General features: G+C 38.7%; 1 protein-coding gene across 2 annotated transcripts in view; it reads left to right on the plus strand.

Annotated features, from left to right (window-relative positions):
• Positions 1-11269, plus strand: part of Prkaa2 (protein kinase AMP-activated catalytic subunit alpha 2) — a 55651-nt gene extending 44382 nt beyond the window's left edge. For both annotated transcript variants that reach the window (XM_050136343.1, XM_050136344.1), the window contains 3 exons: positions 2984-3488; positions 6494-6620; positions 7082-11269. In XM_050136343.1, coding sequence (XP_049992300.1) covers positions 2984-3488; positions 6494-6620; positions 7082-7320 — 871 coding nt within the window. In that variant the 3' untranslated portion in view covers positions 7321-11269. The remainder of the gene's footprint in view (positions 1-2983; positions 3489-6493; positions 6621-7081) is intronic.
• The last annotated feature ends 10050 nt before the right edge of the window (positions 11270-21319 follow it).

Consider the following 21319-nt stretch of genomic DNA (forward strand, 5'->3'; position numbering starts at 1 on the left):
TGGAGGCAGCTTGTTTGTTTCCGGCTGCCCAGACCACAAAATAATCACTCAGAAACTATATTATTTTTAATACTATTTGGCCAATAAGTTGAGCGTATTACTAGCTAGCTCTTACATCTAGAAGTAACCCATTTCTATTATTTTATATTTTACCACGAGGCTCATGGCCTACCTGCAAGGTTCCAGCTGGCAGCTTGTGTCTTTCCCCTCTGGCGGCTACATGGCATCTCACTGACTCCGCCTACTCTCTCTCTATATATCTCTTTCAGCCTGGCTTTACTCTGTTAAGCCATTGGCCAAAAGCAGCTTCTTTATTAACCAATGGCAGTAGACATATTCCCAGCATGCATCACTTCCCACATCATTAAGAACCTTCTATTCACCTGCTACTTTGCTACTGTTGCTGAGAGTAGAACTTCAAGAGGGATCTGAAGATTCAGTTGTGAAAATTGGACAGCTTTGTGTTTTAGATATGGTTGATGAAGTAAAGGATTGCCTTTTTAAATCCTTACCATTATAAAACTGGCTTACCTTCTTTTAAATTTATAGTATCTAGTACAATGAAAATGCTATATAAATACAGAAGCATGAGACATGTTTGAATATGTTCAATTCAGATGCATGCCTTCTCTTTCACCCCTCCCCCACTTTTCTACATCCCCCGCCTTCACTTTTTCACTGTACCCTTCTGCCCCCATATTTCCCCCTGCCCCTTTTATGTTTCAGATGTTTGGTTTCCATCCCCACCTTTCTTTTGTCTCACAGGCCCCTTTCTGTTTCCTGGCTTCTAACCACACTATCATTTAGAAGTTAGAATCTTAGTAGGAGAGGACATGGAGTTTTTGTCTTTCTGAGCTTCACTTAATGGTTACCTTCCTACGTTTATTTAAGAATATAAGTTTTGTTAAGTTTTTGATCCAGTGGTCACTAGTGGATTTACTGTGGAGAATCCCTTGATTGTCGAGGGATTGGAGTAGCATACTGGCAGAAGTGATGTAGTGCCTCTACATGTTATGTGTGAATTTAGAGGAATGACGTGATGCCTCTACATGTTATGTGTGATTTTAGAGGAATGACGTGATGCCGCTACATGTTATGTGTGAATTTAGAGGGATGACGTGATGCCGCTACATGTTATGTGTGATTTTGAGGGATGACGTGATGCCGCTACATGTTATGTGTGATTTTGAGGGATGACGTGATGCCGCTACATGTTATGTGTGATTTTTAGAGGGATGACGTGATGCCTCTACATGTTATGTGTGATTTTAGAGGGATGACGTGATGCTTCTACATGTTATGTGTGATTTTAGAGGAATGATGTGATATGCATCTACATGTCATGTATGTTTTTAGAGAGCTTTTATTTTTATCTTAGGTTCCAAAGGTTGTTTAAGAAGCACATTCTTCTGGCATCTTTCAGAATCTTTCCCCTTTCCCCCAGAGCCAGAATAAGTGTTTTGATATGCGTATCCTGTGGAGCATTGGGGGGGGGGGGGGGGGGGGGGGGGGGGGCTGAAGTGGTGGTTTTTGCTGGCTGCTGCAGTTCTCTTGTAAGCAAGGACTTATACATTTAGGTATCTCTTTCCTCCTGGCAAGAAACAGCTTAAGGGAGGAAGGATTTAATTTGGTTCAATGCTTGGGGAGATGTAGTCCATTATGGTGATAAAGGCATCGCTGCAGGCATGGGGAATGCCATGTGTCTGCAGTCAGGAAGCAGAGTCAATAGGAATGTGCTGGGCTTTGAGGCCTATCCCAGTGACCTCCTTTGTTAATTGGAGCTCTACCTCCTAACAGATTTCACAGCCTTCCTAAGCAGCAGCACTAGCTGAGAGTCACACGTCCTAATGCCAGCACTTGTGGGGGGCATCCCGCACTCAGATTACAGCGTTGTTTACTTTCCTGGCCTGTTCCAGTGTCCAGGCCTTGTGCACACGAATGTACACCCGTAGAATTGCTACCAGATTCAGTTATAGCTAGGATAAGTGTATACCACCAAGGCTAATAGTAATCTCTCTATGCACTTTTATAAATGTTCTCAGTGTCAAGTTTAATCAAATTATCAATCTAATTCTCAATTAGATTCTTCGTTTAGTCTTGCAGTTTTGTTTATTTTGGGTTTTTCAAGACAGGGTTTCTCTGCGTAACAGCCCTGGCTGTCTTGGAAGTTACTTTATAGACCAGGCTGGCCTCAAACTCACAGAGATTCACCCATCTCTGCCTCCCAAGTGCTGGGACTAAAGATGTTCATCACCATCACCAGGCTAATTTTGCAATATTTTATGTTAGTTGAAGTTCTTGAGGAAAATCTGAACTCAGGTAAGTGCCTGAAAAATAAGAGTACTTAATAGCCATCAGATAATAGTAATATTCTTTGATACTAAAACAAAGCTTAACCTGCCAGCTTATAGTTTGCAATATCAAGTGAGAAAAAAAATCAGTTAACTTCTGTACTTTATCACACTATAGGGATATAATGTTTTACACTTTAAGTGATTCTTATATGTCTGCATACTTCTGTCATCATTGAGAGATCTTGCATTATTGAAGTATACAGATTTTTTACATTTCATTTTACACTATCAGAAATCATATTCATTATTATCAATACTAACTTCATCAGAACATCTTTAGGTCTTGAGAAACCATCAAACCCCAGGAGGCAGGCATAGGTACTACACAGCATCTGGAATTTTGATTGGGAACTCAGATTTTATCATTGACCATAAATGTTGCTGGTTGTTTTCCTTGAAGTGACAGACCCACTTTGTTCATTTTCAAGGAAATATTCCAAGTCTGAATGTCTGTATTTATTTAAGGCTAGAGATGAATTAACTGGCCCCAGGGTCACATAGGCAATAGCAGCAGAAGTGGAGCTGGAGACCAGGGTTTTGGAGTATTTGTGTTATATTGCCCCATGTCTAAATTATTCGGGACTTACTAAAGCATGTTCTTACAATAGTGTATATGGTGTTTTTCCTAGAGAACATGAATGGTTTAAACAGGATTTGCCCAGTTATCTATTTCCTGAAGACCCCTCCTATGATGCTAACGTCATTGATGATGAGGCTGTGAAAGAAGTATGTGAAAAATTTGAGTGTACAGAATCAGAAGTAATGAACAGTTTATATAGTGGTGACCCTCAAGACCAGCTTGCGGTGGCTTATCATCTTATCATTGACAATCGGAGAATAATGAACCAAGCCAGTGAGTTCTACCTCGCCTCTAGTCCTCCAACTGGTTCTTTTATGGATGACAGTGCCATGCATATTCCCCCAGGCCTGAAACCACATCCTGAGAGGATGCCACCTCTTATCGCAGACAGCCCCAAAGCACGGTGTCCTTTGGATGCACTGAACACAACTAAGCCCAAATCCTTAGCTGTGAAAAAAGCCAAGTGGCATCTTGGAATCCGAAGCCAGAGCAAACCATATGATATTATGGCTGAAGTGTACCGAGCTATGAAGCAGCTGGATTTTGAATGGAAGGTAGGAAATCACAATGTACTAAGGCTGTGTGAAGAGAATTTTTTTATATATATAATAAGTTTTCTAAGCAGTTGAGTATTGAGGTCCACATAAAGTTTTTTGATTTAGAAATAATTGTAGTGGACTCATGTTTTGATAGACATGGTTCATTCTTTTAAACTAGATAACACACTATCAAAACATAATGAAGAAAGGCTAAAGGACTGTTGATGCTGGGAACATATTTTGAGTCACAGAATAGCATTCTTGTCCAAGTAATCAAAATTATCTGAGAAAACAGCCCACCTGTTTGATAGCAACATTTCTGAAATCTGAAATCTTGAAAGGCAATTTCTTCTCACCTTTTTCAGGGTGTTTGTTTTCTTTTCATGTTTTTTTTGGCACACGTGGTCGAAGGCTAAGGCAGATAGTGTTCAATATATATTATGTTCTCAGGTTGGTTCATTCTGTCAACAAGCATTTTTCTCCAAGTTGAGAAATTCTCTGATGTTTTTCATTCTTGGTTTGCTAGTTCTTTCCTCACTGCTGGGACAAAATCCCTGACAAAGGAACTTAAGGAAGGTAGGGTTTATTTAGACTCCCAGCCTGAGGATATAGTCCATCCCAGAAGGAAGCCATGGAGGCAGGTGTGAGACAGATGTCTGCCACGAGCAGAAAGCCATGAAGGCTGGTGCTCAATCCAGACTCCAGCATATAAAACAGTGCTGCCCACATTTAGAGTAGATTTTCCCACTTCAGATTACCCATCTAAAAAATTTCTCACAGACATGCCCAGAGGTTTGTCTTCTAGATGGTTTTGTAGACCTTGTCACACTGACAGTATTAACCATCACAAGCCCTCCTCTGTCAGCTTGATACCTGACCATATCATTTCAGATCTGTAGCCTCCATCTCTTCTCCCCACAACCATGGCCATCTCATGGTATGAAATGCATTCAGCACGACTTCAAAGGTCCCGTAGTCTTTAATGTTTCCAATGCTGTTGAGTTTTAACTGTCACACTTGATTATGGTGTATTTTCTTACTATCAGCATACATTTTACTTTTTCAAGTTAACATTTTGTTGCAGCTCAACTCTTTGAATATATATGGGGTCATTTTTAAAATTTAAGATATCCCTTCAACTGTTATTCTTTCCTTGAAGGTGATAAACACTTAATTTTTTATTTTACTTATTTTGTTTTTACAAGACAGGAGAGGGACTCACTGTTTAACTGTGGCTACACTGGAACTCACTCTGTAGACCAGGCTGTCCTGGAGCTCATAGAGATCCGCCTGCCTCTGCTTCCAAGTGATGGGATTAAAGTCATGTGCCACTTTAACTGGCCTATTTTAGTGTTTTGAAATTAAGATAGTTCTTTAACAATTTCATATATGTAAGGAATGAATTCTTGCTATTCTTCTAACTTTCTATTCTCATATGCCTGTCCCCAGCTCTTCCCTACTTGTCCCTTTCCAGATCTATGACTTAAGGTTTTGGTGTGTGAGCCATTAAAGGGAAAAACATTCCAAATTTATCACATAAACATTCAATACATTTTAATAAATTAATTTTAATTTGCTTTCATTTCATTATTTTTACATGATTAAATAAGATAACATTTCTTAAATAAAGTCAATCTCCTTTTTCTGAAGCAAGTTTATTTAGTTAAATAAGATTTTGCTGGGCATAGTGGCTCATGCCTGTAATAAACACTAGCACTCCAAGAACCTGAGGGAGGAGAATTTTTATGGACTCAAGACCCTGTGTGGGATTCTGTCTCACTTTATAAGCATGTAAATAAGAGATGCCAACATTTTAACATATCCAGGGAAAGAATCTAGAAACTAATCTGACCCATTCTGAGAACCAAGTGTTGATGGAAGCCGTTAGTTTGTTCCCAGCTGCCCTGACCCTACATAATCACACAGAAACTATATTATTTGTAATACTGTTTGGCCAATAGCTTAAGCATATTTCTGGCTAACTCTTATATTCTAAACTAACCCATCTTCATTATTCTGTGTATTGCCACATGACTGTGGCTTACTGGGTGAAGTTCCGTCTGGTATCTGTCTCCAGCAGGGTGACATGTCTTCTCCCTGACTCCACCTTCTTTTTCCCAGCATTCAGTTTAGTTGTCCCCCCAATCCCACCCCCACCCCTGCCTAGCTCTATTCTGCCCTATCACAGACCAAGCCAGCTTCTTTTTTCATTAACCAATAAAAGCAACACATATACAGAAGGACTTCCCACACCAGCCCAGAATCTTTTATCTGATATGCAGTTTTACATTTATTTTTGGGACATCATGCTGTTGGTGTTTTATGACTCTACCTGATTTAAGCCACAGTAGGCAGAAGTTTCTGTCTTGCCTTAGTCCCACAGCCATTCAGTGCCAAAGAAACACACAGAGGGTTATATTAATTATGAATTGTTTTACCTATTAACTCAGGATTATAATTAGCTAGCTCTTATAACTTAAATTAACCTGTAATTCTTGTCTATGTTTAGCCACTTGGCTTGGTAGCTTTTCTCAGTAAGGCATTCTCATCTTGCTTCCTCTGCATCTGGCTGGTGTCTGCATCTCTGCCTTTCCTCTTCCCAGAATTCTCCTACTCTGGTTGCCCCACCTATACTTCCTGCCTGGCCACTGGCTAATCAGCTTTTTATTAAACCAATATGAGTAACAAATTTTACAGTGTATAAGAGCATTATTCCACAGCAAGCCACTAATATTTAGCTCTGTTATTCCTTCTGCTCCCTATTTATCAAAACTACTGAAGCAAAGGCTACTAAGATTATTATTAATACTCTAGAGCAGATCCATATCTGGGTTAAAGGCTAGACTCTATAGGATCTGAATTTTTATAAATGGTATTGATAGTGGGATTAAATATTCCAAATTGTGACATAGAAGAATCAAGCATAAATCCTTCTCTCTCACCCATGTTTGGTTTTGTTATTGTTTGCTAAGATGGGAGACATTGTATAGTTTTAAGTTTTTATTTATTTCTGGTTCTAGGTAGTGAATGCCTACCATCTTCGAGTAAGAAGAAAAAACCCAGTGACTGGCACTTATGTGAAAATGAGCTTGCAGCTTTACCTGGTTGACAATCGGAGCTATCTTTTAGACTTTAAAAGCATTGATGGTAAGGAGGTTCACAGGGATGAGTTCTAAAAAGTAAAACTTGGCTCCGTTTGACCTGCTGTCACATCATCTCAAAGACATGATGGGTGGGGTCTTTGAAGTAGACCTAACAAAAATGTAGATGAAATTAAATATGTAGTTTTAGCAGAAAATAAATGGCCAAAGATGGAAGCTGTCTTCAGATGTCAGCATGCTCACTTTCATTTCAGTGGAAGTGCTGCATCCTGTGTTGAGAAGGATTAAGGATGCATCAGCTGTGGAAATGTTGTGAGTGATTGGTTGGTAACGTGTGATGGCTGTGGGAAGGGCGAGATAGTGTCTCTTCCACTCCAAACACCGAACATCACAGTCCTTACTAAGCTTCCGTGCTCAGATCCCTTTACTTCCCATTCTCAGCGCAGCAGCTTCAGGGACGACTTGGACGAGTGCACTTGCTCCATTCACTGTTCTTTGATCTTTCAGATGAGGTGGTAGAGCAGAGGTCTGGTTCCTCAACACCTCAGCGGTCCTGTTCTGCTGCTGGCCTGCACAGACCACGGTCAAGCTTTGATTCCACCACAGCTGAGAACCACTCCCTCTCGGGTTCCCTCTCTGGCTCTTTGACTGGAAGCACTTTGTCTTCAGCTTCCCCCCGCCTGGGCAGTCACACCATGGATTTTTTTGAAATGTGTGCCAGTCTGATAACTACTTTAGCTCGCTGATAATCTCCCACTGGGTTCTGTCTTTCTGTTACTGCACTGTGAAAATCACATATACTCTTTAAATTAGTATCTCACTTCTGGGTATTACATACTCTGCAATATGAATTGATGTGAATATCCCCAGGTGACATGCCGTGTATTGAAATGACCAGAAACACAGAAATCTGGCACTTTGTTTACTTTTAGAACTCTATTATTCTACTGTGCCTATGATAAATTTGAATATAGGTAGTACCTTTAATGGATGAGTGCTGAGGATGTTTGCTAATTCATACTTGTGAGTTCACTACACATGATGAGCACACTTCACTGGTGAACCAGCTAATTTAGGAGTGATGGTACCTTCTTCCCTCATGTGTAGTGCACAAAAATCCAGTTTGCTTTCTAAATTTCAAAAGGTGTTAGACTATCTAGGCACCTAGTTTTCTTGCACAAGAAGATTAAGAAATAGAATGTGCTGATTGAATATTTAAATATAGAAATCTGAAAATCCTGTCCCCCTAAATATTAGAAACCAAATTCTTTTAAATGGTTTCTGAAAATACTGCCTAGTATTAGCCAGAAAGACTGTGTTTCTGTGAACAGGTGCCCAGTATCTAGACTTCTCAACATTTGTACAAGGCCCTAGTTAAATCCCACCACCACCATGCAAGACAAAACCGTGCAAAAATAGTACACAGTTAAATGAAACAAGGCAAAATACCAACAACCCCTTAAAGGAAATTCTATTCTGATCTTCTGTTTTGTGTTTATGGGCCTGGGGTAGGGCTCACATGGGGTGGGAGGGCCAGGAGGTTATGACCTTCTGACGTCTTCACTAATTCACCTGAGCTTTAAGTTGTTATTGATGCCACCTCCTTCCTCAGTAACCATTGTCTTTGTTCATTGGTTTTCAGTCTTTTGTTCCCTTTCTTTAGTCTTTAGTTCAAAACCCTGTTTTGTCCTTAGGACCTTAGTGTACTTCCAAAGCGTATCTGCTGTGACCTTCACTGTTGAACCTGATTGGACAGGGAAGCCTTAAATATTTAAAGTATTTTCTCCTGGAATAAGTATATGTGTTGTTTACATATATACATGTATGTATTGACACATCAGTGCTTTTAATCAAAAAGAACCAAACTTTTTTGTGCAAGTTTTTTTAATTTAAGATAAAAACTATAAAGCAGGATAAAGTTAATTGATTATATTTTGTTTTAGTAAAAGTATTTTTAAATTATGTATAATTTAATAATATATTTATTCATTTATTGTATTTATGTTGTGATTAACAAATCATTGACCTGATTTATCCTAGGAACTATTAAGCTCTTGAAAATGAAAGAAGCATTGCCTTGACAGGTTTCTCTTTACCAAAAATGGTATATTTTCTGTCTACCAAGAAGAGCAGTGAGACTATGAGACTAAGTTTCTCATGTGTTCATGGAAGACAGGTTCATCTGACTTTAAATAGCTTTGAAATCATGAGTTTGCATCATATCACATCAGATAATTTTGTAGTTCTTTTAGAAAATGATGGTCAATACTTATCACTCCAGTTTTCAGTATCAAAATCTAAAGGACCCTTTCTCCGATTTGAGAAAGAGGGTGGGTGTACAATTAAGGTAACTTGTGTTTTTAATCTTTGAAAGATTGCCATCTTGTGGCAATAGATGGTAATTTTAGTAGTTATTTTAATAGCAATATTTAGTCCTGTTTTGTCTAATGTGTTTTATGGATGTGGCATAATTTTGACTTCTCCAAATGTATGCATACCCCTTTGTGTGTGTGTGTGTGTGTGTGTATGGGAGGGAAATACCTGCTCATAATATTTTCTAATTATGAATGGGAGGCTTTGAAATAAGGAAATTATTGGATTCCTTACCTCTAATTAAAATATCCTCAACAGTTTTGAAGGCAGGAAGGTTGCCAGAATGCTCTCTTAGTCTAGTGAATTTGGTGCTAGCAGCTCGCTCATAGCAAAACTACTTTGTTTGAATAATTATGATGCTAGTGGAGAACTAAAAATTATTTACTATTATCTTATTTGTTCCAGTGTTTATTAATACCCAGATTGACAGTTGCTTATTGAATTTCAGGAGAACTGAAGGTCATTTTATTTCTTTTCTTTTAACATTTCAAAACAATTATTTTATGAATCTAGGTGATAGGATAAATTGGTTTGCAGAGAGAATTTGGTGACTCATCTAGCAAAAAAGAAGCTAGAACTTTATCGTAGCATAGGTTTTTTTTGTTTGTTTGTTTTGTTTTGAGGCTGAGTTTCTCTGTGTAATAGTCCTAGCTGTGTCCTGGAACTAGCTCTTGTAGACCAGGCTGGCTTCGAATTCACAGAGATATGCCTGCCTCTGCCTCCAGAGTGCTGGTATTAAAGGTGTGCACCACCACCACCCGGCTCATAGCACAGTTCTTTTTCTTTGCTCTTGGGAACAGAGAAGGAAAGACTGCTTTGCAAATTTAAAGTTCCCACACTTTAGTCAACACTGGACATGGCAAGTACTGAGTTAACATCAGGCTAACCTAGGGATAATTACTGTTAGGTTATAGGTGTGGGCCTTATTTATGTCCTGGAAATGGACTCCATCTTGTTCTAAAATAGTATTTCCTAAAACAAAGAAATATCATGGACTCATTTTGGAAAACATTGTGTTCTGTGCTGCATCTTACAGAAGCAGCACTAAAATCCTTGATGAGTTCGTTCAGAAAAAGCAGGCCACATAATTGTGTGTGGCCCTACTTTGCCCGAACTAGTTTACTGTTTTAAAATATCAGCTGAGGATGATGCTTACCACTAATCCCACTGGGGAGCATGAGGCAGGAAGATACTTTGAGGCCAAACTAGACTAGATAGATATCAAGACCCTGCTTCACAATGTAAACAATAAAGAAGCCTGAACATCCCATAAGGAAGTAGGGAAAACAGCTGTCCCCGAGTGCCACACCAGGCATGATCGTGACACTTCAGACAGCACTCTTTCCCTTTCGCTTGCTGTGGACAGCCTGATTCAGGTAGAGCCACACCCTTTACCATGCAGGCATGCTTATCCAGAGCCCGCAGCTTGTGTCACGGCTTGGGTTTCTTAATCAGACTGATGTTTTAAGGTAGAACTTCTGTTCTTTTCTTCACTCAGTGGATGACTGGAAAGTCTTAGACAAGGTTACTTATGAAAAACCAGAAGAATAAGAGACCGGTAACTTGCTGGTATGGCTCCATGGAGAGCCAGTTTGAATTAATTCTTCGATGGCCACTGAACATTTTCTAAGTACTTTGATTTGGGAAACCAAAATAGAAGCTGTCTCAAATTAAGTCTACAGGGAGAGAGAAAAGCATACCATTCACAAATTAGAGTTTTGTTTGGATGAAGAAACCATTTTAGAGCCCCTTGCAACCTCTGGTCATGTGCAGAGAGAAGCCAGGGGCCCAAGCTAAGTGGAAATATATGTCCTCATGTGCCAGGGAAGTGGCTTATTTAGCACAGTGCAGTCTCTCTGTCATGCAAGTAAGTCTTCAAAGATACTTATATAGTTCTGGGTGTCCTTTTTTCTTAGCTAGTTTGTACTCAGGGAATACAAATTTAATACTTGAGATAAAAGGAAATATAATTGGAAAATAATCATAAACAACCAAATCAGATTTTTATACTGCTTTATCTGTAGTATCTACTAAGATGTAAGCATGCTCAGTTAATGTGGGCCCCGCATTGATTTATAAAATTTAATATCCTGAAACATACCTACCACAGACCCTGTGGCTCTGTCTGCTCACTGGTTAGTAAGTTAAACTAGTGTTAAGTCTCCTATCTAAATGTGGAATCTGTTTGTAGCCCTGTGTGATTTGTGTTGGGTTTAAAGAGCTGAAACTCTTCAGTCTGGCATATCTCTACCTGTTACTTTTCCTTCAGTTAGCCTGGTCTACAGAGCTAGTTCCAGGACAGGCTCCAAAGCCACAGAGAAACCCTGTCTCGAAAAACCAAAAAAAAAAAAAAAAAAAAAAAAAAAAGTAAAATAAAATAAAAAAGTAGGAATCAGGACTTCAGCAGTTCTCAGCAACTCTGTTGAAAAGTTTGGGTGAAAGCTCTGTGCATCTCTGAGGAAGTTCCATCTTGGACTCGGCCTCAATTGTGAGATCCTAAAATGCAAGGGATAGAGAGAATAGCTGGTGCCCCTTTGAGCTCTAAAGTTCTGCCTTGTTTACTTCAGAGAATTCGTGTTAGTGTCCTCTTTTTATGCATCTGTATTTTTATATTGGTATGAAGGTTCTGTCCTAGTTTCAGGCATTTCAAAGGTGTATTCTAAACACAGCTTCGTGGACTGCCGGAGTGCAGACGGCAGAAAAAGTCAGCAAATCAAGAGCCACACGTGAATTTAGCATTAATCAGAAAATGGCTGCTAATCTTGTGGTGGCAGTGCTAACAATTTGTAGTTCTGTTCATGTCCCCTTTCAGTGACCAGTCCAGTGAGCAGGGACAGCAGTCTCTCCGTAAGTCATGAGTGCCAGACGTGGATTCAGTGGTACCAGTCACTTGACCTTTCTTCTGGGCTGAACAGTTCGAGTTTGTGAGACTTCTGATAGGCAAGTACTAAACTAAACACTGGTGTATTGCTTGTGAGTCCTGGAGTGACATACAGTAGTTGTAACTGAATTTGTCTAGTTAATTATAAAAGCTAGTTGATTGTACTAGCTAGATGTAATTATGTGAAATATTTATGATTATATTATATGATTTTTATAAGTATTTATAAGTTATTGAGGGTGCTTGAAATCTAGAAAAATTTATAGAACACAATTTTTTCTTCAATTTTATTTATGTGATTTTGGGGTGTAGGGAGCTTTTTTACTGGGAATTGAACCCAGGGCTTCACATGCGTGAAGCAAGTGCTTGACCACTGACCTAAATTCCCTGCCCTTATTTATGTGATTCTTAAAGTACAATCTCTTTCTGTAAAGGAAAACTAGCCCCAGTCCCTCTCTAAGTTGTGACTGTTAGCGAAAATAGGCTCATCTAAATTTCATATTGGTGACTTTATTTTGTGCGGAAATGATGTGACCCTATTTTCATAGAGCACTCTCTATGAACGACCTGGTCACTACTGGCTCGACAGAGATACTCTCAAGCCTTTTAAAACTTGGAAACGCAACTTAAGTTAGTGAGCTTTAAATCATTCATATAGGTATATGTACATAAACATACACATTATTTCAACAAGAAAGTGACTTCTTATACCAGCCTTTCCTTGAATATTTGTGATGCGGTTGATAGCACTGGTTATAGCATGAGGAACAGGACCCACAGTCTAGACTGGATTAAGTTTTGATTAAACTTCTTCAGCCATAACCTGATAAGAATCAGGTCCCATCCAGAAGTTCTCAGACTGCAGGCCTGTATTTTGTGAGCCAACATTAATGTTTACTGCCAGCCTTGTACAGCAATGCTGTTTGTAACTGCATGTGACTTTTGGTAACTAGAGTTTGTGTCTATTAGCAGTTCAGATTTTATAGAGGTAATTCGCGGTTATTTGGACAAGCAGGGTGGGTCAATTCAATTATATTTAAAGTGCAATTAAGGAAATTATAGAGTATAATATTCTTTCCAGTTTTAAAAAATAGTTAAGGATTAGAAGAATGTCCTAGAATAAAGAAAAATTTGAAAATAGACTTTTTTTTTTTTAAATTCAAGACTTGCTACTACTTTGTTAAAGTTTTAAGGAAAACAGAAGCCTCCTAGGAAAGAAGAATTGCATTTTTATTTTTCTCTTATTAATCTGAATGTGCATTTTCACAGCTAAAAGTCTCTTGTAAATAATATTTGTTACCAAATGAAGCCCATTTTTCTAGATGGAAAACATTTTCCAAAAATGGAAGAGACATAGACCTACAGTCTACACAAAGAAAGAAACAGTTCCTGGTGCCTTCTCAAATAACTGCATAGAAAAAGCATATTAAAGCAAACACACAATCAAACTCCATTTTCTTTTGAGTTTTCTGTTTCCCTGTGAGCTGCCCCACAAAGAGTCACATGGTTTGCTTCTGCCTCTTCAGTTCCACTTGACCAAACCTCACACCATCACCACTAGAAGTTCTTCACTGAATAGAGTTTCTGTTTCATTTATATCACTTTTAAAAGCCACCTGGGCAGACATTTGGCTACTTTCTTGTGCTTTTAAAAATGAATTCAATTACTAGCAATCTTTGTTTTAAAGTATATAAAAGAAAGAAATGCAGAGTTGAAGACCGAGTCTAATTGAAATCGAATTCCCTGTTTGCTCCTATCTCAGCACAGCTATGTGACCCTGTGTAGTTCTCTCTTGTACGAAATGTGGATAATAACCTACCTCACAGATGTGTGTGAGAAGCTGTTTGGAAACCTGGAAGTGGGGTTTATAGTCACACATTCAGCCTCAGTCCTGGCTTTTTTTACTAGACAACCTTGATACCGACAGGATGAGTATCTCGTTTTTAGGTGTCCTATGTAATAAGAGCATAGTGCTAAGAATGTTTAAGACACAGTTCCATAAATTATAGTGTTCTTATTGTAAGATGCTTAAAATTTCCTGGAAACCCCAAATATCTAAATATCAAAACTGTCTTTTGTTTTAGTAAATATTATTATTCAGAATGTTGACTGAAGCTGCCTTAATGTACCAAAACACAGCTTTCTGTCAAGACTGTTCACAAATACCATGGTTGTACTGTTTTGAGTGTTGATTGTGAAGTTGTTATGAACTATGACCTTGAAGGATAGTATTTTGATATTATTTTGGGGGCAATGGTTGTGTTTTTATCACGTTTCACTTCTATACAGTGTTTTTTGAGTGTAAACAATAAAATTGAATGTTGACAGACACTAGATGATGTGTATGGTTATAACGTATTACTGGATAGTAATTACTTGATTTGTTTTTCAGGAACCTGTAAAATAGTCCCATGGTGTGTTAATCCTTAGTGCAGGGCTAGAGTATGTCTCTATTTGAAAACACTGTTAAATCATTGAAATGGGACTACTTTTTACAGTTGGTTTCAGAACAGAAGACAACAGACTCGCAGTGATTTTGCTTAAATAACTATAGATTCTAATTTCAGTTTTATTTATTAATGCATTTTTGTGAGTTAAATGATCGGTGGGAAAGATTTTTCTTCAGTAACCATGTTGAAAAGATTAGTGAATTTCAAAGCATTTCATATTTGCAGGTTCTGTCTAATTAATGTTTGCACTGTATGGAACTCATTGGCAACACACACAAGAGAAAGTGGCTTGACTGCGTGTCCACATTTTCCACAAAATCAAATTAAAATCTGGTTAATTTGAAAGCTCTTTTTGTTTCTGTCCAGTCTCTAAGCTAATATTCTGTGTTTCAGCTGGTCATTCCTGAGAAAGCTTTCTCAGAAAGAACTTGCTTCTGACTCACTGGGGATTTGAGGCCATTGCTGTACATTTTTGTCTTTGTCATGTACACTGTATTTTCAACCTGAGCCATACCTAAGTGTTCTGCTTGATAACAAATTGCCCCAGTTGTAAGGGGTACAGATTTGTTGTTGTACTCCTTGGAAGAGCCATGGGTGTACTTGGGTTTCCTCAGGTGACTGAACACACGTCTTCGAGCACCGCCACACCGCTGCTATAAATGTACTGTTAGTGATTGTTACAGGTACTACTGGGAGCATTGCTTCCTCCTCCTCAACCTCCTCTCCTTTCCCATTTCTGTTCTTTCTCCTTCCCTCTTGATTTTTTGGAGACAAGGTCTCATGTAACCCACTTTTACCTTAAACACCTGATCCTCCTGTGTTTACTTCCCAAGTGTTGGGATTAGAGGCATGTACCATTATTCCCAGTTTATGCCATGGTGGATATTAAGCCCAAGTCCCATGCATGCAAGACAAGCAGTCTACCACCTAAGTGATGACCGCAGACCCTCTTTTTACTTTTAAAATACAAATACTTTGCTGATATTTATTCATTGTGATTGATTTTGTAGATTTTTTTTCACATAAGTATAACATCTGCTTTGACCACATGTAATTAGGGCAGAATTACACACAATAGTTATGGGGGTGTGGGAGAAAGTTGCTGAATTACGAGTGAGGGCCCAGTTCCTCCTTTTCCCACCCCCTCCTTCTGGGAAAGAATGTCAACAATCTACAAGCCCAATCTTGAGGTGAGCAGACATGGCTGTTCTGATGAAAGTGATGGCCACCATGCCATAAGGAAGTACGTACAACACAGCTCAAGTAATGGAGGGAGTGAGAAATATATCCCAGCCACTGAGGACAGCGTGTCCCACGGGCCTGTGGCAGGAAAGAGGGTGCCTTGAGGAGCCCCAGGCTGTGTATATGACCGCATTGTACAGTGTGGGGTGGTGCAGACAAATGGGCGCTTGTTGAGGGCTGTGACCCACTGGAATTCTGAGTAAGACTCTGGAGTTACAAACAGTTGTGAGCTTCCATGTGAGTGCTGGGAATCGAACCTGGGTCTTCTGAAAGAGCAGCCAGTGCTCTTAATCACTGAACAATCTCTCTAGCCCCAGAGGTGTTATATATTTTTATAAAGATTTTATTTATCATGTATACAGTGTTCTACTTGCATGTATGCCTATAGGCCAGAAGAGGGCACCAGATCTCATTACACACGATTGTGAGCCACCATGTGGTTGCTGGGAACTGAACTCAGGAAGAGCAGCCTGTGCTCTTAACACAGCCCCCTGTGCCTATAGTTTCAATCTCTCTCTCTCTCTCTCTGGCTCTCTCTCTCTCTCTCTCTTTGACTCTCTCTTTTTTAGAGTGAGACAGATGGATTAATTCTCATTCTTTTCCTGGTTGCTATCCAGCTTTTTCGTAGTACCATTTGTTGAAGCAGTGGCATTTTCACCAATCACTGTTTCAGGCATCCTTTTTAAAATCAGATAGGTGGTAACAGTGTGAATTCTGGCAATTCATGAGCGTGGAAGTATTTCCATCTTCTAGTGTCATTTTCAGTTTTTTCCTTAGGTGTTTAAAATTTCATTGAAAAATTCTTTTATTTCCTTTGTTAGGTTTTCACCAATATGTTTTGCTTTTTTATAAAAGACTTTATGAACACTGGTGTTTTGCCTGCATGTATGACTGTATGAGGGTGTTGGTGCCACTGGAACTGGAGTTACAGACAATTGTGAGCTGTCATATGGGTATTGGGAATTGAACCTGGAGAGCACCCAGTGTTCTTAACGGCTGAGCCATCTCTCCAGCCCATATTTTGCTTTTTTTTTTTTGCATTTCTAGTAAATAAGGTTATTTCCTTGATTTTTTCTCAGCATGCTTGTTATTGTTATAGAGGAAGTTTATTGGTCCTTTACATGTTGATTTTATATTCTAATATTTTGACGAGGGCAATTTTCAGTTCTAAGAGGTTTTGATGGACTGTTTAGTCTTTTTCATATTTTACACTTCTTCTTTCTTTAATATGTGTGGGAGTCAGAAGACAACTTGCTGGTGTGGGTTCTTGCCTCCCACCGTGTCTCCTGGAGATCCATGTCAGCCTTGGCAACAAGTGTCCTTACCCTCTGAGCCACCTCACTGTTGAAAGTCTTTTAAGCACAAGGTCATGTTATCTGCAAACTGGGGCACTTTAACTCTTCCTTTCCCATTTGTAGGACTTTAATTTCTTTCTCTTGCCTTATTGCTCTGGCTAAAATTTTGAGGACTGTATTGAGTAAGAGTCATGAAAGTGGTCCCCTTATTGTGGTCTTGGTTTTAGAGGAAATGCTGTTTTTCTCATCTAGTATAATATTGGCTATAGGTTTGATGTATATGCCCTTTATTGTTGGTATATGCTTCACCTATTCTTAGTTCTTTCAGAGTGTTGTATATAGGGAATGTGGAGCTTTGTCAAATTCTGCATTGATTAATATGTTTATATGGTTTCTGTCCTTGACTCTAATTTATGTAATGATGTATTACACTTACTGATTTGCATACTTAATGAACCATGGAATTAAATAAATTTCATCATAGTGAACTGTCTTTTTTATATATACTGAATTTGATTTGCCAGTGTCTGGTTTTGTGTCAGGGTAGTATTGGCTTCATAAAATGAATTTGATAGCATTCTTCTCTTTTTCCTTTCTGGTATGGTTTGAAGAGCACAGGTATTATTTAAAAACCTAGGAGAATTCAGTAAGGAATCCTTTGGAGCCTGTGGTGTGTGGATTCGAAAGATTCTTATTACTTTGGCCTCATTGCTTGTCTGTCATGTATCTGTTTAAGTTGTTTTTCTTCTTGGTTTCATGGTGGTAGGCTATAGCTGTAAGGAATGTATCACTCCTTTAGACTTTCCAGGTTGCTGTCAAAGTATGTTCTAATAATCTGAATTTCTTTGGTATATGTTATAATGATTTCTCTTTTTAATTACCATACAAATCTTAGTTATCATCGCAACATTTTCAAACAAAATTTTAGTTGATTCTCCTCCTGCTCCTTCCATCTCCCCTACCGTGTCCTCCCGACCCAGCTCCTGTCAGCTTTCCTTTGTCTACATTCAGCATTTCATTTTACCCTCTTTTAATTCCTTCCCTGTTTTTGTTGTCAGTTCATTTGTTTGTTTTTGTTTAGTTTGGCTTTTTTAAGGCTTCACTCATAGACATTAGGAGCTAAGATCTTCATATGATAGAGAACATGAAGTTTTGTCTTTTTTAGTTTGGGTCACTCCTCTTAATATAGTACTTTTCAGCCCATCTATTTTTTTTTCTGTAAATTTCATTTTTATTTCTAGATGACTAAAATTCCCTTGTTTGTATGCACATTTCATTATTCATCAATTGATGAGCAGCTAAGCTGGTTCCTTTTCTTTGCTGTTGTGGATTGCGCAGCAATATACATGGATGTACTCCTATCTCCGTGGGTAGGACATGGAGGCCTTTGGGTATATGCCCAGGAGTGGGACATCTGGGACCTGCATTTAATTTTTTTGAGAGACTTCCACACCGATTTCCATAATGACTGAACTAGTTTGCACACCCACCAGCAATGAATAAGAGTTTCTCTTTTCCACATTTTCAGCAGTGTTTGGTGGTGTCCTGTGGGGGCTTTTTATTTGTTTATTTGTTTTGTTTTGTTTTTATCATAGCCATTCTGACCGATAGGAGATGGTATGCCAAAGTAGTAATTTGTATTACCTTGATGGCTAGGGTTGTTGAACATTTAAAAAAAAAACCTTATTGGTAAATTTCCAGTGATTATTCCTGGAATAAATTGAGTAGATGATCTAGGAGTTTTCTTAGAATTAGTTTATACTTAGCCATAAAGTGGACCTAGCAAAATATATATTTAAAAGGTACTTCTATTTTTCACTTAAGTATCAAATGACACATAAAAATCCTGTCAGGTCTGTGGCCTGTGCATTTATAAACATCATTTCCTTTAAGAAATAAAAATAACACTACCTATTTGTGTTTCTTTTGAGAACTAACTGTTCACTAGCTTTTGTGTTAGTTGGTTTTGATTTTTCAGTCTAATTTTTACAGTTCTTTTTCAGTTCTGGATATTAGCTCCTTATGTGGCGCACAAGTGACAAAAATCCTATTCTGTGGACTGTTTACCCTGTGTGATAGCTTGTTTTACTATGCAGAAAAAAATTTAATTTCACACAATTCCATGTGTTAATTTTCGGGGGAGGGGGGTGTTCCTTGTCATCGAGCTCTGTTTTGAAAGTTTTCCTATAACCTATATTTCGAAGTGTTTTCCTCTAGCATATTCAGTATTTTAGGTTTTATATTAAAACTTTGATCACTTAAATTGCTTTTTGTACAGGGTGCAATGATGTGGATCTGCAGTTAGACAACCGGTTTTCCCCTCACCGTTTTTTTTTTTTTTTTTTTTTTTTTTGAATAGGCTGGTCTTTTTCTCCCATCTCCATGTTTTTAAAACCTTTGTCAAAAATTAGGTGGTCACAGTGATTGGGTTTATTTCTGGAGCCACTATTCTGCCCCACCAGCCTATGTCTGTTTCCTGCGGTTACCAGGCTGCGTGTGCCCTAATAGCTCTGTAGCGTGTTTGAAAACCAAGCAGTGTGATGATGTCTGTCGCTGTGTTCTCTCTTCAGACTTAGATGGCTATTTGTGCTCCGTATGAATTCTTGTATTTTTTTTTTTCCTAGCTCTGTGAAGAATGCCATCAGAATTTTGATGGGAATTGCATTGACGCTCTAGATTACTTATAGTAATACAAGCACTTGTGCGGTATTCTTCCATCCCAGGAGCCCAGAAGATCTAATATCTAGCATTTTCTATCATTGCCTTAAAGACCTCTTGTAGAAGCTGTCCACGCCCTTGCTTAGGTTGTTGCTGGGTACAGCTTTGCCCCCCACCTGGAGCTACTGTAAATAGGGAATTTTTTCCTAATTCCTTTTCTGCAATCTCATTGCTGCTATGTAAGAAAGCGGCTGCTTTTGTATGTGGATTTGTATGCTGCAACTTACTGAAAATTCTTATTAACTGAGTTTTTTGATACACTCTATAAGGGCTTTTAATAGAGAATATTAAATTATAGAATGTCAGCTTGAAACAGTTAATTTGATTTCTTCCTTCCTTATTTTTATTCCTGGTATATCTTTCTCTTCTCTAACTGCTCTGGCCAAGATTTCAGAAAAGCTGTTTTGAATATGAGTAGAAAATGTGGATACCTTTTTATTCCACACTTTACAAGAAATGGTCTCAAGTTTCTCTTGTTTAGTATACTGTTGTTAATAGGTTTGTCATATATAATCTTTATTATTTTGCGGAATGTTCTGTTCCTAAATACTTCAAGACTTTTATTATGAAAACACGTTAAATTTTGTCAAGTCTCTTCTGCATCTACTGAAATGATCATGTGATTTCTGTCCTTACGATCATTTATCTTGGTGAACATCTTCATTGTTTGATGGCCATTTGGAAGCCAAGGGGCTTCAGCTAGTTATAAACTTTTACCATCAATTACATTTTCATTCGCTTATTATAGTGGCTTGAATGAGACGGTTCTCCATAGGTTCAGATATGTGAACCCTCGTTCCTCAGTTGGTGGCACTGTTTGGAGAAGTTTAAGATTGGACTTGCTGAGGAAGTATGTCACGGGGTTCCAGGCGCTGATCGCTGAGGAAGTATGTCACGGGGTTCCAGGCTCTGATCGCTGAGGAAGTATGTCACGGGGTTCCAGGCTCTGATCACTGAGGAAGTATGTCACGGGGTTCCAGGCTCTGATCACTGAGGAAGTATGTCATGGGGTTCAGGCTTTGAGATTTAGCTTGGCCCACTTCCAGTTTATATTTTCCACTTCATGCTCACAGTTCAAGGTGCGAACTCAACTTTCTCCTTGTGCAGCCATGCCTACTGCTAGCTGCTATGCCTCTTCATCATGATGGAATGGTCATTTTGTTTTATCAACAACAGAGAAGTAACTGGTACAGAAGTTGTACCAGGAGTGAGACATTGTTTTAAATGGTCATGTTGGGTTATTTGAAGGTTGACTATAAGTTACCTTAGACATGTTTTTGTTTTGTTTTCCTAGCAACAGAAAAGGAACTAATACACTTATCCATGTGTACCCTGGGACTGGAGATACAGATAGTTGTGAGCTTCCATGTGGGTGATGAGAATCAAAGTCGGGGCCTCTGGAAGAACAGCCAGTGTGTGTAACTGTTGAGCCCCGTTCTGGTGACACAGGTTAAAACACAGTGAGTTAATAATATACAAGATTATGAGTAGGTATATGAAAAAGTAAACTACTAAAATATTAACAAAACCAAAGATGCAGAGAACATGCACTAGCCAATAAAGCAGAACAAACAAAAGAGAAATAACTTTTAACCCATGTTTCTAGCCCACGTTTGGTTCCCAGCAGCGGAGGTGTGTCCTTCATGTCCAAAGCTGCAGCGACATGAAATCCACCGTGGAGACTAGAAATGACAGGCGAGTGGCTGCAGCGATTTGGCTTTGCTCAGGTGACAGCAGGACTGTGGACCTGGCTGAAGCCTTGGTGAGAGCAATGACTATGGGTGAT

The sequence above is a fragment of the Alexandromys fortis genome, unplaced genomic scaffold, assembly GCF_014885135.2.
Source record: "Alexandromys fortis isolate MF-2015 unplaced genomic scaffold, M_Fortis_MF-2015_v1.1 scaffold_13, whole genome shotgun sequence".
Classification (NCBI taxonomy): domain Eukaryota; kingdom Metazoa; phylum Chordata; class Mammalia; order Rodentia; family Cricetidae; genus Alexandromys; species Alexandromys fortis.